The sequence below is a fragment of the Ahaetulla prasina genome, chromosome 17 (assembly GCF_028640845.1).
Source record: "Ahaetulla prasina isolate Xishuangbanna chromosome 17, ASM2864084v1, whole genome shotgun sequence".
Lineage (NCBI taxonomy): Eukaryota > Metazoa > Chordata > Lepidosauria > Squamata > Colubridae > Ahaetulla > Ahaetulla prasina.
In genome coordinates this window covers 4,777,779-4,793,013 of record NC_080555.1, presented here as the reverse complement: position 1 = coordinate 4,793,013, position 15,235 = coordinate 4,777,779, and the positions used below count along the sequence as shown (strand labels likewise).

Genomic DNA, 15,235 nt, shown 5'->3' with positions numbered 1-15,235 from the left:
ATTAGTCCAAACGAAACGACCAATCACAAAGGGAGGTGGGGTTGACTCCTCCCTTAACTGGGCCACTCCATGGGGGGGGTTTATAGATCGGCCACGTGGCCGCCTCGCTTTCTTTTCGAAAGGAAGGAAAGCCAGGTAGGTTGGTTTTTTTTTCTTTCTTCAAGGGGATCGAGTGGATTCCTAGTCCGTGTGCTTCTCCTTTGATTTTGCCCTGCCCTGGAGAGAGCTCGTCTTTTTTCCGGGTTTATTAATTAATATTAATTAATAAAGGACTAGCTTGAACGTAGTTTTAAATTGGGGTTTTTAAATCAGGGGTTTAAAAGGCATCATCTGAATTTAATTGTCTATTCTTTTTGCTGTTTTATATGTATTATATGTTTTCTGTTGTTTTATTGGCTGTGAACCGCCCTGAGTCCTTCGGGAGATGGGCGGTATACAAATATAATAAATAATAATAATAATATCCTTTCTCTCTTTTTCTCCCTCCCTCCCTATCTTTTCTTTCTTTTCCGTCTTTCTTTTTCCTTTTCTTTCATTATCTTTCTTCCTTCCTTTTTCTGTTAACCTTTCTTTCATTCTCTTTCCCTTTTTTCTTTCCCTTCCTTCCTTCCTTTCCTTTTTCTTTTCCTTCTTTTCACTTTTTTCGTTCCCTTCCTTCCTTTCATTTTTTCTTTCTTTTCCTTCCTTCCTTCCTTACCCTTTTTTCTTTTCCTTTCTCTCCCTCCTTTTCTATCTTTTTCTTTCCCTTCCTTCCTTCCTTTCATTTTCTTTCCTTTTTCTTCATTTCCTGCCTTTCCCTCCTTTTCTATCATTCTCTTTCCCTTCCTTCCTTTCCCATTCTTTCTCTTCCTTTTATACAGCCGCCGATCTGGCTTCCCAGCAGGGCAAGAAACCAGAAAAAAAAAATATGGAGACGGGCGTCCTGAATACCCCCTCCCCAGGAAAAGTCGTGAGCTATCGGGAGAGACCCCAGGTCCGAGATTGCTGGGAGGAGTTGCAATGCCTTGATCGGAGATCCGCTCTGAGACGGTAGGAAGCCACGTGGAGGTTGGAGAAAGGCTGAGCCGCAGATCCCCGACAACTTAAGAACAACAGGAGATCTCAAAAAAGATCCCAGAGCGATGATTCTTAGCCATCATCCAATCCGTGGGAGCTAAAAGCCAACTTGATCCTTAAAAAGATCTTTTTAGGGTTGTAGGAGATGAGACTCCAGGAAGAAGAACAGGTGAGAAAGGACCACTTTAATCCTGACATGTCTTCAATGTATAGAGCGAAGGGAATCTGCTGCCTTTCTGCAGAAGACCCCCCATAAGCAAACCTTCCTGCAGGGAAATTTAGAGGTAAATCCTACATCCCCATGGGGAGCCCACTTATTCTCTCCTAAAAAACTGTTTCTGTTTCTTTCCAAGCCTGGGAGCACCATGCCTCCCATCCTCCACAGCCATGGCTGTGGAGGATGGGAGGCGCAAGCTAAAACATTAAAAGATGGTAGAAGTTGGACTGGTGTTAAATTCTCTTTTCTTTCCCCTTTCTTTCTCCCTCCCCCCCTTTTTTTTTTCCTTCGTCTCTTTTCCTTCTTCCTGAAAGATCCAACGCCTCCCTTTCTTGGCATGATTGGGTTTTCCCGTACCCATTCCTGTAATGTGCGGAGGTAAAAAATCCTGCCCAATGTCATGTCTTCGGTGCCGACGGTTTTCCCATCCGCTGGTTCTATCCTCAAGCGCTGGGACACGCCGAATTCCCTTTTACCGCCCAGGTCGTCCTCGACGTACGACCACAAATCTCTGATGCGAAGCAAAAGACAGTTAAAGTGAGCTTGTGTCCCATTTTACGACAATCGTTGCCACTGTTGCTAAGGGAATCGTTGCAAGTCGTTAAGCTAGTGAATCTAGCTCCCCCATTGACTTTCCAGATGGTCACAAAAGCGGAATCCCAGGACACTGCCGCCGTCATAAATATGAGTCAATTGGCCAGAGTCTGAATTTTTATTGGGGGGGTGTGTTGCAACGGTCATAATTGTGAAAAATGGTCATAAGTCACTTTTCCCCAGTCCCATTGCAACCTCAAATCAGTCGTTAAACAAATAATTGTAAGTCAAGGACTACCTGCAAAGCAAACTTTATCCACATCTTCTGAGTTTTATTTATTAAATTTCTGCACCACCCATCTGCCCTTAAGGGATTCTGGGCGATTTAGAGCAACCTAATAAAACAATACTAGCTGACGAATACAACGAACGAAAACTTGCAAGTGAAAAATTGAATTTGGATAATCGATGAATCTGTTTGGGGGGAAATGATTTCATGTAAGCAACTAGATTACAAAAGGGTGAGAGATTTGGGGGAGGGTTGTATAGCATGAGTAGAAAATGTGGCTTCTTGGTCTGAGCACATTGTGTTAGCATGTCGCTGTGCTAATTTAATTCTCCTTTTGACAAGGGTTTGGACAAGCTTGAGGTGTAACCAAGAAAAATGAAGATCGGCAAACAAAATGAAGACACCCAGGACTGACTTGAAAAGAGTGTCGGAAAAAATAACCTCCAGTGTATTAATTTGATGTATTTCTTTGCCTGTTCCTAGATGTACTTTTTGAGTTATTCAAAGCCGTTACCAATAATTACATTTTTGGAAACAAATGTGATGATGTCATTTTTTAAAAAAGATCAGTAAATCTCAGAGCTGGCATCCTACAGCCTATTTAAATTTGGCACCTACTAAGAATGATTGAATATAATTTGACAATCGAAGTTACTTCGGTGCATAACCCTGATTCATAGTTTAAATGAAGGCCCAATTTAATCTAATGAAATAAAAATTCTTAAACTGTCGCACTTTTATTGTCTTTTCTTCTTTGATGTGGATTGTTTTCCCTTTTTTTCCCCCTTTCATTTCTGTATAATAAATTACATTTTGAAAAACTTGAGTTTCTGTGGGATAAATTATAACACTTTCAAATTGCTGTTTCAATGGTGCATAACAAAACATTAACAACTAGCTTGTAAATTAGCGCATAACAGAAAGGGTATTGCTTGATTTACAGACAAACCACGAATTTTGATTTATGATTTCTTGGACAACACAACTACCATCTTGGAGAACAGAGCAAGCAGCTTTTGTTTAATACTCATCATCTTTTAATGACCCCATAATCCCTTGCAGGGTGGAGTCTGGGCAACTGAATGGAACTAGCAAAGAGTTTTACTGGCCAGATGCCCTGCCTGTCTCCAGTGCAGAGTTTTGTCCAGTAGATAATATTCTGTGTACCCAGAGAGAAATCTCTGCCTCTACTTAGAATCGAACCCACAGCCTCCTGATTGTGAGGCGAGAACTCCACCTCTAGGCCGCCGCACCACTCCACTCAATGGATATTACAGTTCCGTGATGGTGAGTCTGTGGCATGCGTGCCACAGGTGGCACACATAGCCATATCAGTGGGCATGTGCGCGCCAGCCAGCTGATTTTTGGGCTTCTGAAGCCAACTGGAGGACCTCCCGGGTGATGGGAGGGGCAGAGAAGGCCGTTTTGCCCTCCCCAGACTCCCAGAAAGGCTCTGGAGCCAGGTGAGAGAAAAACGGGCCTCTAACAGGCCATTGCATGCCGGGAACGGAGGGGGTCATGCATGGGGGTGGGGTGCACAGAATTATGGGTGTTGGCATGTGTGCGTGGGACCTCCCTCCGCCCCCTCCCTCCTGGCACACAATGGCAAAAAGTTTAGCCATCACTGCTATAGCTAGAGAAAAGAAATATTTATTCGTATCCTGCCTTAATTTTTGCACATAATGCGAGGTGGTAAATGCATCCAACACACCTTCCTTCCTATTATCCCCACAACAACCTTGTGAGGGGGACTGAACAGAGAAAGGGAATGGCACCAAGGCACCCAGCCAGCCTTCATGGCTAAAGTGAAACTAGAATTCACCACCTCCCAGTTTTCTAGTTTGGTCCCCTTAAGCACGTGGCTAAACTGACTCCAGACCCAATTCACTACAGGCCGTCCTCAATTTACAACCTTCTCATTTAGCGACGGTTCAAAGTTGCGACTGCACTGAAAAAAAATGCCTTATGGCTGGTCTTTGCACTTACAAACCGTCAGTGGCATCCACCCACATGAGGACTCATAACAATGCTGTATTTTAGACTGGTCCGATCGTGCCAAAAATCAGATAAATAACTTTCTTCAAGGCAGGTCCAATAAAAGAGTCCCCGACTTACGGCCACAATTGAGCCCAACTTTCCGAACCTTGGAATGGATGGCAGATTAACTCCGTGTATTTTCCTTCCTCCTCCCCTCCCTCTGTCTTCCCTTCCTTCCTTCCCCATCTTTTCTTCCTCTTCCTCCTCCCTCCCTCCATCTTTCCTTCCTTTTTCTTTCCTTTTTTTCTTCCTTCCTTTCTTGGTCTTCCTACCCTCCCTCCCTCTCTTTTCTCCCTTTTCCTTCTTCCTTCCATCCTTCTTTCCTCCCTTCCTCTCCTCCCTGCTTTCTTCATCCTCCCTTCCTTTCTTCCTTTCTTCCTCCCTCTTTCCTCCCTCCCTTCTTTTTCCTTCCTTCCTTCCTCTTCCATCTCTTCCTCCCTCTTTCCTTCTTCCCTCTTCCATCCCTTCCTCCCTCCCTGCCTTTCCTTCCTCCCTTCTTCCTCCCCTCCTTCCTTCCTTGTCTTTCCTTCTTCCTCCCCTCCCTCTGTCTTTCCTTCCTTCCTTCCTTCCTTCCTTCCTTCCTTCCTTCCTTCCTTCCTTCCTTCCTTGTCTTTCCTTCTTCTTCTTCCTCCCCTCCCTCTGTCTTTCCTGCCTCCTTCCTTCCTTCCTTCCTTCCTTCCTTCCTTCCTTCCTTCCTTCCTGCCTTGTCTTTCCTTCTTCTTCCTTCCCCACCCTTCCTTCCTTTCCCTTCCTTTCCCTTTGTCTCTTTGTCTCTTCTTTTTTCCTTCCTCTTCCCTCCCCAAATACATCCTGATGCAACCCCCCACCCCCCACCCCCTGGTAATTCAGGACCCCTTTGAGCCACAAAGGTGGCATGGATGCTCAAGACTGAAGCCCCAGTGTGATGCCTAAACGTAGCTGCCAAGGGGGGCGGGGGGGCGGGAGGAGAGGACATCTGGGCCCATCATGCTGGGCTGGTGGATCCTGTCCAGGAGATGCTGCGGCAGAGTTCCGGGGTCCCACCTGGTCGGGAAGCAGCCCAGCCCCCCAGCCCTTCTTTGCCCTCCAAGCCCCTTTTGCAAGCGGAGGACGGGTGCTAGTGCCCCCATCGGCCAGCTGAGGAATGACAGGGGAGGAGAATGACAGAGTGGGTGACTCATCCTATGCAAATATTCTACCAATGGCCACCCTGGCAGCCAGCTGGCATGATGGGAAACGCACAGAGGGGAAGAGAACCCCCCATTTTCACCCCCAAATCGCCCCACGGGAGATGCTGTTGCGGTCCAGCCCAGGCAAAGAGCTGAGTAGAATTGATCCCCTGGGATCTTTTTGCCACCGAGTCGCGCTCCCCAAAACCTGGAGGAGCCTCCGCAGGGGAGTCTCAGCCGGCGTCCGCCTGTTTTCAGTATCGCTTCTCGGCCTTTTGGCTAAGATCAAGTGTAGTATCTGTTCTTATCAGTTTAATATCTGATATGTCCTCTATTTGAGGACTACATATTAAATGGATTTTTGGAACTGGGAGATGGAATAGGGGCTTGCTCCGTCCACTCCAAGCATCGGCCTGGTATTGCAGTACCTCCGGGAATGGTGCACCTCCCCCTGGGAGGAATCCCATTGGTTAAAAAATAGATCCAATGTTTTCCTTATGTAGTGAGATCTTCTGATGATCTTCGTTTCTTTAGTGGTTAAGTTCTGTAGAGTTGTGCCACATTTGTACTGTTCTGCGCATGTGTGCGAATGATTATTTGGAAGGTAAGGTCACCTAGTTTCTATATTGGTGTAAGGGTGAAAAAGACTCTTACGTGCCTAAGGGATCATAAAATGGGTCTAGTTTCGTGGTAGGAAGGGGAAGCTAAATTGAGGAGTGGGTTAAAAAGGGTTTAATTGTGCAAATAGATCATAAAATGAGCCAATCTTAGGCCCCACGAAGGGATATTTAGCTCTTAGAACATAGAATAATAATAGGGTTGGAAGGGACCTTGGAGGTCTTCTAGTCCAACCCCCCTGCTTAATTCAAACAATTAATTGAACTGTTTAATTGAAATAATTAAAATATTGAGTGAGTTACAAATATGACTGACTAGATCCCTCTATGGTCCATTTAAGGTAGTTTTTGGAGCGGGTATTTCAAACTATTCACTAAATTACTATTATTTTTCTCTTCCTTCCCAGTATCTCTCTCTTCCCACTTACGACTATAACCATGTTGCTCTTGTAGCTTTCAATTGATATTGTTTTTACTTGTTTCCTAGTACGATTTGATAGCTTATTAGTAACCTTGACTATCACTACGTGTTGTATCTTTTTGATTCTCCATGAATGTGTTTTATTTTCCTTATGTACACTGAGAGCCTATGCATCAAAGACAAATTCCTCATGTGTCCAATCACAATTGGCAAGTAAAGGGTTGGATTCTATTCTATTCTATTCTTCTAATTCTAATATATTCTATTAATTGTAATCTATTCTAATTATTCTAGTCTATTCTATTCTATTCTATACTCTATTCTTCTATTTATTCTTCTAATTCTAATCTATTCTATTCTATAATTCTAATTCTAATTTAATTCTATTCTTCTAATTCTAATCTATTCTATTAATTCTAATCTATTCTAATTATTCTAGTCTATTCTATTCTATTCTATACTCTATTCTTCTATTTATTCTAATTCTAATCTATTCTATTTTATTCTATTATTCTAATTCTAATTCTATTCTGTTCTATTCCTATTCCTATTCTAATTATATTCTATTCGCAGACAGAAGAGGAGGAAGGAACTTGAAACAGGAGGCAAGCCGAACAGAAAACAGAAAAAAATGTTTAATGACCGAAAAAAGAAGCTTAACAGAGACACACAATTCCAGCAAGAAACAACGGACTTTCTAAGACGCTCCCAACTCGTTAAGAATGCTAAAACCTTCCCCTAAAACTGCAGCCAGGGCAACGTTTCTTCAGCCAGGGACGACCATGGAGTTGAAAGAGAACACAAGAGGAGAACATACAAAATGTGGTTGCAAGAGAACTAAAACAGAAACGGGCCTTCAGTTCAGGAGACCTGGAGAAGAGAGACAAAGGCAAGGTCAAAGTGAAAGGACAATTTTTTTTTTGTTTACATTTATATCCCGCCCTTCTCCGAAGACTCAGGGCGGCTTACAGTGTATAAGGCAATAGTCTCATTCTATTTGTATATTTTTTACAAAGTCAACTTATTGCCCCCCCAACAATCTGGGTCCTCATTTTACCTACCTTATAAAGGATGGAAGGCTGAGTCAACCTCGGGCCGGGCTTGAACCTGCAGTAATTGCAGGCTGCTGTGTTCTAATAACAGGCTTCTTACCAGCCTGAGCTATTCCGGCCCCTTGCCACGTGGGGGAATCATCTTTCCCCGCCCCCACCCCAAAAGCCCAAAACGGTAGTTTGGTTGACGAGCCCATCAAAATTCAGGACATTTGGCAACCAGTATGAATTTATGACCGTTGCAGTGTCCAGGGGGGAGTCACGTTATCCCCTTTTGCGACCTTCCAACAAACCAAGACAATGGGGGGGGGCGGGGGAAGAGAGAAAGCCAGATTCACTTAGCAACCGTGAGACTGACGTAATGGCTGCAGCGATTCGCTTAACAAGCATATCAAGGAAGGTTATTGAACGGTGGGTTGGGGGAGGGAAACCTCATTTAACTGTCTTTGCTTAGCGATGGAAATTTTGGCCGGACTTGTAAGTCGAAACTGTCTGGTTCTGTCCAATTTTTTCCCCCTCTCCTTTTTTTTTTTTTTTTAAAAAAGGCTCACCAAATGGGAGGAAATTTTACAAAATGACAAGCAATTCAAGCCACGTACCCAGGTAGTCATCCATCAGGGATCCAATGGCGAACTGCAGAAGGAAAAATAAAAAGATAAGAGGAGGAAAGGGAGGAGAGATAAAAAGAGAGCAAAAGAGAGAGAGGAAGAGGAAAGAAAGAGAGAGGAAGAGGGAGGGAGGGAAGGAGGAAGGAAATGGGAATGAGAAGAAGGAAAGAAGGAAGGAAATGAGAATGAGAGGAAGGAAGGAAATGGGAAGGAAAAGATGGAAGGAAAGAAGGAAGGAAATGAGAATGAGAGGAAGGAAGGAATTAGGAATGAGAAGAAGGAAAGGAGGAAGGAAGGAAGGAAGGAAATAGGAATGAGAAGATGGAAGGAAAGAAGGAAGGAAATGAGAATGAGAAGGAAGGAAGGAAGGAAGGAGGAAGGAAGGAAGGGTTAGTTAAAACCCATAAGTGGCCCTATATTATCCCAAATTTCCAGAACAGGAATTCTGTGCCCATCTCTCATGGAAGACCCAAAAGACAATTTTTACATGCAAAAAGGAGTCTTGCCTGAACTAAGACCTTTCTCTCCAAATAAATTTTCCAGTCCTCATGACTGCAAGTACAAGACACTGATTCTTGCCCTGCTGACTTTTAGTTCAGGCCCTGTCCTCACGAAAACTGGGGAAGAGGGGGGGGAGGGAGGGGAGGAAATGGATCCGAAATTGCCAAAATCGAATTCCCATCCTTCTTTCCCTCAAACAGATCTAAACAGAGAAGATCTGGAAGGATCAGATTCAGCCACTAATCCGTTCCCAGCTCCAACGGTTTGTTTCTGGGTGAAATGGGCAGATACACAAATAAAATAAAACGATTGTTTAATAAATCGTGCTGATGCGGTTCGCGCCAGCGCAAGCCAGAATTCAACCGGTGTCAGGAAAACAGCCCGGCCCTCACCGCTACCGCTTTTAACCCGGAGAAAGTAATTTTAATAAAGAAAGACTGGCCAAAACTATTTCTCCTCCACGTTTGCTCTGCGGATTTCCTCCCCCCACCCAGCAGATACTACAGCATCAATCATTCAATTCTCCGTCTGTATTGGAGACGAAGGAGGACGAATGAACAGGAGGGACCCCGAACGGCCAAAATAAGATTTGAGAAAGGGCCAACGTTCAAACGAGGCCACTCACGATGTCGTTCTTGTCCACCCGCGTCCCCACAATCTTCAGTCGGATATTATCTTCTGGCTGGATGACAATGTCCTGGTTTGGGAGAAAAAGCAACAGAGACAATAATACCAATAAGAATTCACGTCGTTGCAGTGGTTAGGACAGTGTTTTTCCAACCACATTTTAAGACGGGTGGACTTCAACTCCCAGAATCCCCCAGCCAGCATGCTTTAAGATGGGTGGGCTTCAACTCCCAGAATCCCCCAGCCAGCATGCTTTAAGATGGGTGGGCTTCAACTCCCAGAATCCCCCAGCCAGCATGCTTTAAGGAAGGGGGGGAAAAAAACCTCACCTCATCCACAGTCTTGTAGCAGGGCGGATTGGAGTTCGTATCGTACTCCATTTCTGACGGGATCGACTGCGGAGAGAACAAGGATCTGGGAATCAACAGCCAAGCAGGGATCTTTGGCTTGCTTGGCCCGTTTCGCCCGGAATCGCTCCCTCTTCTATCCACCCCCTTTCCACCCTCACGAGTCCACTCACGTGTCGGGATATGAAACAAGACATCGGCCCGATCTCGGTGAAGAGGCCAACCTGGGCAACAAAAACCAGAAATTAAACTTACAAACTCTCTCTTCCCCCTCCCCCCTGGAAACATCTCTTTTACGGTCTCAGCAGGTATATGGGGGGGAGGGGGGGCTCACCTTGTTCACCTGAGTTACAATGGCATCCACTACCTCACCCTTGAACGGACGGAAGACAATGGCTTTGTATTTGACGGGGTAAAGGACGAAGCCGCGTCCCGGCTGAATGACGCCCGCCCCGATGTTGTCTATGGTGGTGACAGCGATGACAAAGCCATACCTGGAAGGGAGATGTGGAATACGGGAATCAAAGCCAATTCTTTCTCTCTTTTTTCATTTCCAGAAATTACTGGCCGATTTCCTTTCCCCCCCCCCCCACGTGAGATTTTCAGATTTATAAGGGGAAGCCAGATTTGGTGCAATGGTTAAAGCACTGGGTTCCAAAACAGCGAGTTCTAGTCCTGCCCTTAGGCGTGAGAACCGGCTGGGTGACTTTGAGCCAATCACCAGGCGACGGTGAGCTCTAGTCCCGCTTTAGGCATGAAAGCCAGCAGGATAAGTTTGGACCAATCACCAGCAGACTGTGGGTCCTAGTCCCGCCTTAGGCAAGAAAACCAGCTGGGTGATTTTGAGCCAATCACCAGGAGACGGTGAGTTCTAGTCCTGCCCTTAGGTGTGAGAACCGGCAGGGTGACTTTGAGCCAATCACCAGGCGACGGTCAGCTCTAGTCCGGCTTTAGGCATGAAAGCCAGCAGGATAAGTTTGGACCAATTACCAGGAGACTGTGAGTTCTAGTTCCGCCTTAGGCATGAAAGCCAGATGGGTGGTTTTGAGCCAATTACCAGGAGATTGGGAGTTCTAATCCTGCCTTAAGCATGAAAGCCAGTTTGATAAATTTGGACCAATCACCAGGAGACTATGAGTTCTAGTCCCGCTTTAAGCATGAAAGCCAGCTGGATAAGTTTGGACCAATCACCAGGAGACTGAGTTCTAGTCCCGCTTTAGGCATGAAAGCCAGCAGGATAAGTTTGGACCAATCACCAGGAGACTGTGGGTCCTAGTCCCGCCATAGGCAAGAAAATCACCAGGAGACGGTGAGTTCTAATCCTGCCCTTAGGTGTGAGAACCGGCAGGGTGACTTTGAGCCAATCACCAGGCGACGGTGAGCTCTAATCCGGCTTTAGGCATGAAAGCCAGCAGGATAAGTTTGGACCAATCACCAGGAGACTGTGAGTTCTAGTCCCGCCTTAGGCATAAAAGCCTGATGGGTGATTTTGAGCCAATCACCAGGAGATTGGGCGTTCTAGTCCTGCCTTAAGTATGAAAGCCAGCTGGGTAAGTTTGGACCAATCACCAGGAGATTGGGAGTTTTAATCCCGCCTTAAGTATGAAAGCCAGTTTGATAAGTTTGGACCAATCACCAGGAGACTGTGAGTTCTACTCCTGCCTTAGGCGTAAAAGCCAGATGGGTGATTTTGAGCCAATCACCAGGAGACTGGGAGTTCTAGTCCCGCTTTCCGCATGAAAGCCAGCTGGGTGACTTTGGGCCCATCCCAAGGAGACGATGAGCTCCAGTCCCGCCTTAGGCAGGAAAGCTGGCTGTGCCAATCCATCTCTCTCATCCCAACCTGGCATAAATAGTGGATTTTAAATTGGGGTTTTAGTAATATTTTAAATTTTTAAATCTTTTAATTACCGGCCATTTAGTAATAGTTTATTTTAATCTCTTTTAATTGTATATACTCTGTATTTTATTTCGGCTGTACACCGCCCTGAGTCCTTCGGGAGAAGGGCGGTATAAAAATTTAATAAAATAAATAAATAAATAAACCCACCTCACAGGGCTGTTGTTGTTGGGGGAAAACAGGAGGAGAAAGTGTTGACTCTGTTTGACGCCTTGAGTTACTTACAAAGTAATAAAGGCAGGACGGAACCCTTAATAAGTATCAATTCAGATATTTATATATCTGAATATCAGATTCCAACTTCTGCCAAATTCTTGGAAATCAGTTAAGAAAACACATTTGTTTTACCGATAAGCTGGGTTTTTTCGTTTTTGTTATTTCAATGCCATCCGCTACCGGCAAAGACACCCAGCTTCCCTGGATCCCTTTTTCTTACTTGCCGGTGCAGGTCCCTTCCACTTCCGTGAAAAGCTTTTGTTTCACGGTGTTGAGAAGGTTGGGCCCGAAGTACCGAGGATGCAGCAGGATTTCATGCTCCAAGGAGATCTAAACCCAAAAGATCCACAGAGAGAAAACAATGGTAGCCATGACGGACAGCTCAGCGCTAATGTTTATACCTTCCCCATTTTCTCCTCCCAGTTCAAGGCAGCCTACGAGAGACGCCGCACCCCCTCTGACGTGGTCTACAATAACCCAGTGAAGTAGGCAGGTGGAGCAGGTGAATATTTTACACTTCTTTCATTTGATTGTCATTTTAATAATAATAACAATAATCATCATTGGAGATTTCCAAAAAGAGACTGGACCGCCATTTGTCTGGAATGGGATAGGGTTTGCTGCTTGAGCAGGGGGTTGGTCTAGAAGACCTCCAAGGTCCCTTCCAGTTCTAGCCTGATTGATTGATTGCTTGGGACTATCTTTGCTTTTGTTTGCCACAGTCCTTCTCTTTCTATTTGCAAAGTCTTTCTATTTTGCGATTTCTTTTTTTCGTCCAACTAGACCTTTTCTGCCTTAAATTATTATTAAATTCTGGCGTTAACAGCAAACCCTCCACCAGTATTTGCCAGCATCATGAACAGGCACATCATCCAACGAGCTTCCCTTACTACTACAACATACTACTATGACTTTTCATCCCAGAATCTTTCTTCTGCTACTGCCTCATCGTGGCTTATCCAATAAACTAGGATGGAAACAAACCACACACCATTATTATTATTATTTTTATTAACTCCAGAAGGCAATTTTTCCGGGGCCAAAACAGCCCAGAACCTGGCGGCATTTAAAAAACAAAAAATATGATTGTTGTCATAATATGATGGATGTTACTGCATATTTGTATATATATATACATATATACATATACATATACATATACATATACATATACATATACATATATACATATATACATATACATATACATATATAAGATACATATGTATACATATATATATATATATATATATATATATATATATATATATATATATATATATATATATATACACACATATATATACATGTATGTAGGTCTTTGGTTGTTGGGTTTTCTCCCGTGTATATATATATATATATATATATATATATATATATATATATATATATATATATCTTCAGGCTTCAGCTTCCAGAAGCACGAAGCACATTGCTCCCAGAAGCACGAAGCTGAAGCCTGAAGATGATGAATGAGATATATATATATGTATATATATGTATATATTATATATGTATGTATGTATGTATGTATGTATGTAGGTCTTTGGTTATTAGATACATACATACATATATAAACCTCAGAAAACAAATACATATATATATATGTATGTATGTAGGTCTTTGGTTATTCGAGATACATACATACACATATATATATATACATATAAATGTATACATACATATAAGATACATATGTATACATATATATAAGATACATACATATAAATGTATGTATGTTATTCATACATACATTTATATGTGTATATTTTAAAAAAGAGAAGTTTATATAAGTCCATAAAGTGATCTAAAAGATACTTGCACAGAAAAAGCTGAATTAACCTTCACGTGTTTGGGGAACACGGGCAGAGGAAAACAAAAAGCGCTCTAAAAGGGCCCGCAATAAATACCCGCGGGTTCACAAACACGCCTTTTCCCGCGCTAGGAGCCGCCCTCCGCGAGGCCCGGCCCGTACACGCGTGGACGCCCCATCCCCACGACCCGCTTCCACTCACGTGATAAAACATCCTCCCCAGCGGAGCGCTTCTCGACCGGATGGAACGTTGAGGCTTTTTAGCCCCGCCCGCGGGTAAAATGTTGCAACGTTCCTCTCCACTGATTGGCTGAGACGGCGCCGGGCCATTCCAAAAGCGCCTTAAAGCAGGGGGTCTTTGCTGGCTGAGGAATTCTGGGAGTTGAAGTCCACAAGTCTGAAAGTTGCCAAGGTTGGAGACCCCTTCCTTAAAGGAACAGGCGGCCCGAGGGAAGCGAAAGGGCTTTGGAACCATCCTGGGCTCCACTGCGCAGGCGCAATCAGCTGCAGTGGAAACCCAATGTATAATATAGTCTTTTCTGGGTTTCTTTTCAATCAAAATAAAGAGGACGCAGGCAGGCGCCCGTTTTTGGGCCATGGAATTTAGGGACCCCTCCCCTAAATGGAAATAGGGGTTCACTGGACAACCACTTGCCTGAAATGATATAGGGGTTCTTTCCTGCCTGAGCAGGGGGGGTGAACTAGAAGACCTCTAAGGTCCCTGCCAACTCTGTTATTCTATTATTCTGATATTTTTTCCTTCCTTCCTTCCTCCCTCCCTCCTCTTTCCCTCCCTCCCTCCCTTCCCTCCCTTCTCTCTCCCCTTCCTTCCTCCCTCCCTTCCTCCCTCCTCCCTCCTTCCTTCTTCCTTCCTTCCTTCTCCTCCTCCTCCTTCCTTCCCTCCTCTCTCCCCTTCCTTCCTTCCTCCCTCCCTCCCTCCCTCACTTCTCCAACAAATGGAGTTTTTTAAGAAGAGATTAGACAACCAATTGTCTGAAATGGGATAATGCTTGAGCAGGGGGGGTGGACTAGAAGACCTCTAAGGTCCCTGCCAACTCTGTTATTCTATTATTCTGATATTCTTTTTTACTTCCTTCCTTCTTCCCTCCCTCCTCTTTCCCTCCCTCCCTCCCTTCCTTCCCTTCTCTCTCCCCTTCCTTCCTTCCTTCCTTCCTTCCTTCCTCCCTCCCTCCCTCCCTTCTCCAACAAATGGAGTTTTTTAAGAGGAGATTAGACAACCAACTGTCTGAAATGGGATAATGCTTGAGCAGGGGGGGTGGACTAGAAGACCTCTAAGGTCCCTGCCAACTCTGTTATTCTATTATTCTGATATTCTTTTTTACTTCCTTCCTTCCTCCTCCTCCTCCCTCCTCCTCCTTCCTTCTTCCCTTCCTTCATTCCTTCCCTTCTCTCTCCCCTTCCTTCCTTCCTCCCTCCCTCCCTCCCTCACCTCTCCAACAAATGGAGTTTTTTAAGAAGAGGTTAGACAATCCCTGCCACCTCTGTTATTCTATTATTCTGTTATTCTTTTTTACTTCCTTCCTTCTTCCCTCCCTCCTCTTTCCCTCCCTCCCTCCCTTCCTTCCCTTCTCTCTCCCCCTCCTTCCTTCCTTCCTTCCTTCCTTCCTCCCCCCCTCCCTCCCTCCCTCCCTTCTCCAACAAATGGAGTTTTTTAAGAAGAGATTAGACAACCAATTGTCTGAAATGGGATAATGCTTGAGCAGGGGGGGTGGACTAGAAGACCTCTAAGGTCCCTGCCAACTCTGTTATTCTATTATTCTGATATTCTTTTTTACTTCCTTCCTTCCTCCCTCCCTCCTCTTTCCCTCCCTCCCTTCCTTCCTTCCCTTCT

At 44.6% G+C, this 15,235-nt stretch overlaps 1 protein-coding gene, 1 long non-coding RNA gene and 2 other non-coding genes across 4 annotated transcripts; 3 read left to right on the top strand and 1 right to left on the bottom strand.

The window, feature by feature from the left end:
• Window positions 1-81: 81 nt before the first annotated feature.
• LOC131186865 (uncharacterized) lies at window positions 82-2,827 on the top strand. The gene is made up of 2 exons (XR_009152425.1): window positions 82-1,225; window positions 2,439-2,827. It is a non-coding gene; the product is annotated as an uncharacterized LOC131186865 (long non-coding RNA).
• Window positions 1,596-1,734, top strand: LOC131186906 (small nucleolar RNA SNORA57). The gene has a single exon (XR_009152440.1). It is a non-coding gene; the product is annotated as a small nucleolar RNA SNORA57 (small nucleolar RNA).
• Window positions 2,828-5,540: 2,713 nt separating the features above from the next.
• On the top strand, window positions 5,541-5,731 carry LOC131186914 (U2 spliceosomal RNA). The gene has a single exon (XR_009152447.1). It is a non-coding gene; the product is annotated as a U2 spliceosomal RNA (small nuclear RNA).
• A 1,201-nt stretch (window positions 5,732-6,932) lies between these two features.
• POLR2G (RNA polymerase II subunit G) lies at window positions 6,933-13,714 on the bottom strand. The gene is made up of 8 exons (XM_058160803.1): window positions 13,586-13,714; window positions 11,791-11,900; window positions 9,789-9,948; window positions 9,628-9,678; window positions 9,437-9,502; window positions 9,106-9,177; window positions 7,971-8,004; window positions 6,933-7,189 (listed from the first exon to the last, which is right to left on the bottom strand). Exons 1-8 carry the CDS (start codon window positions 13,595-13,597, stop codon window positions 7,176-7,178), a joined length of 519 nt encoding a protein of 172 aa, XP_058016786.1. The 5' UTR covers window positions 13,598-13,714; the 3' UTR covers window positions 6,933-7,175.
• Between the last annotated feature and the right edge of the window lie 1,521 nt (window positions 13,715-15,235).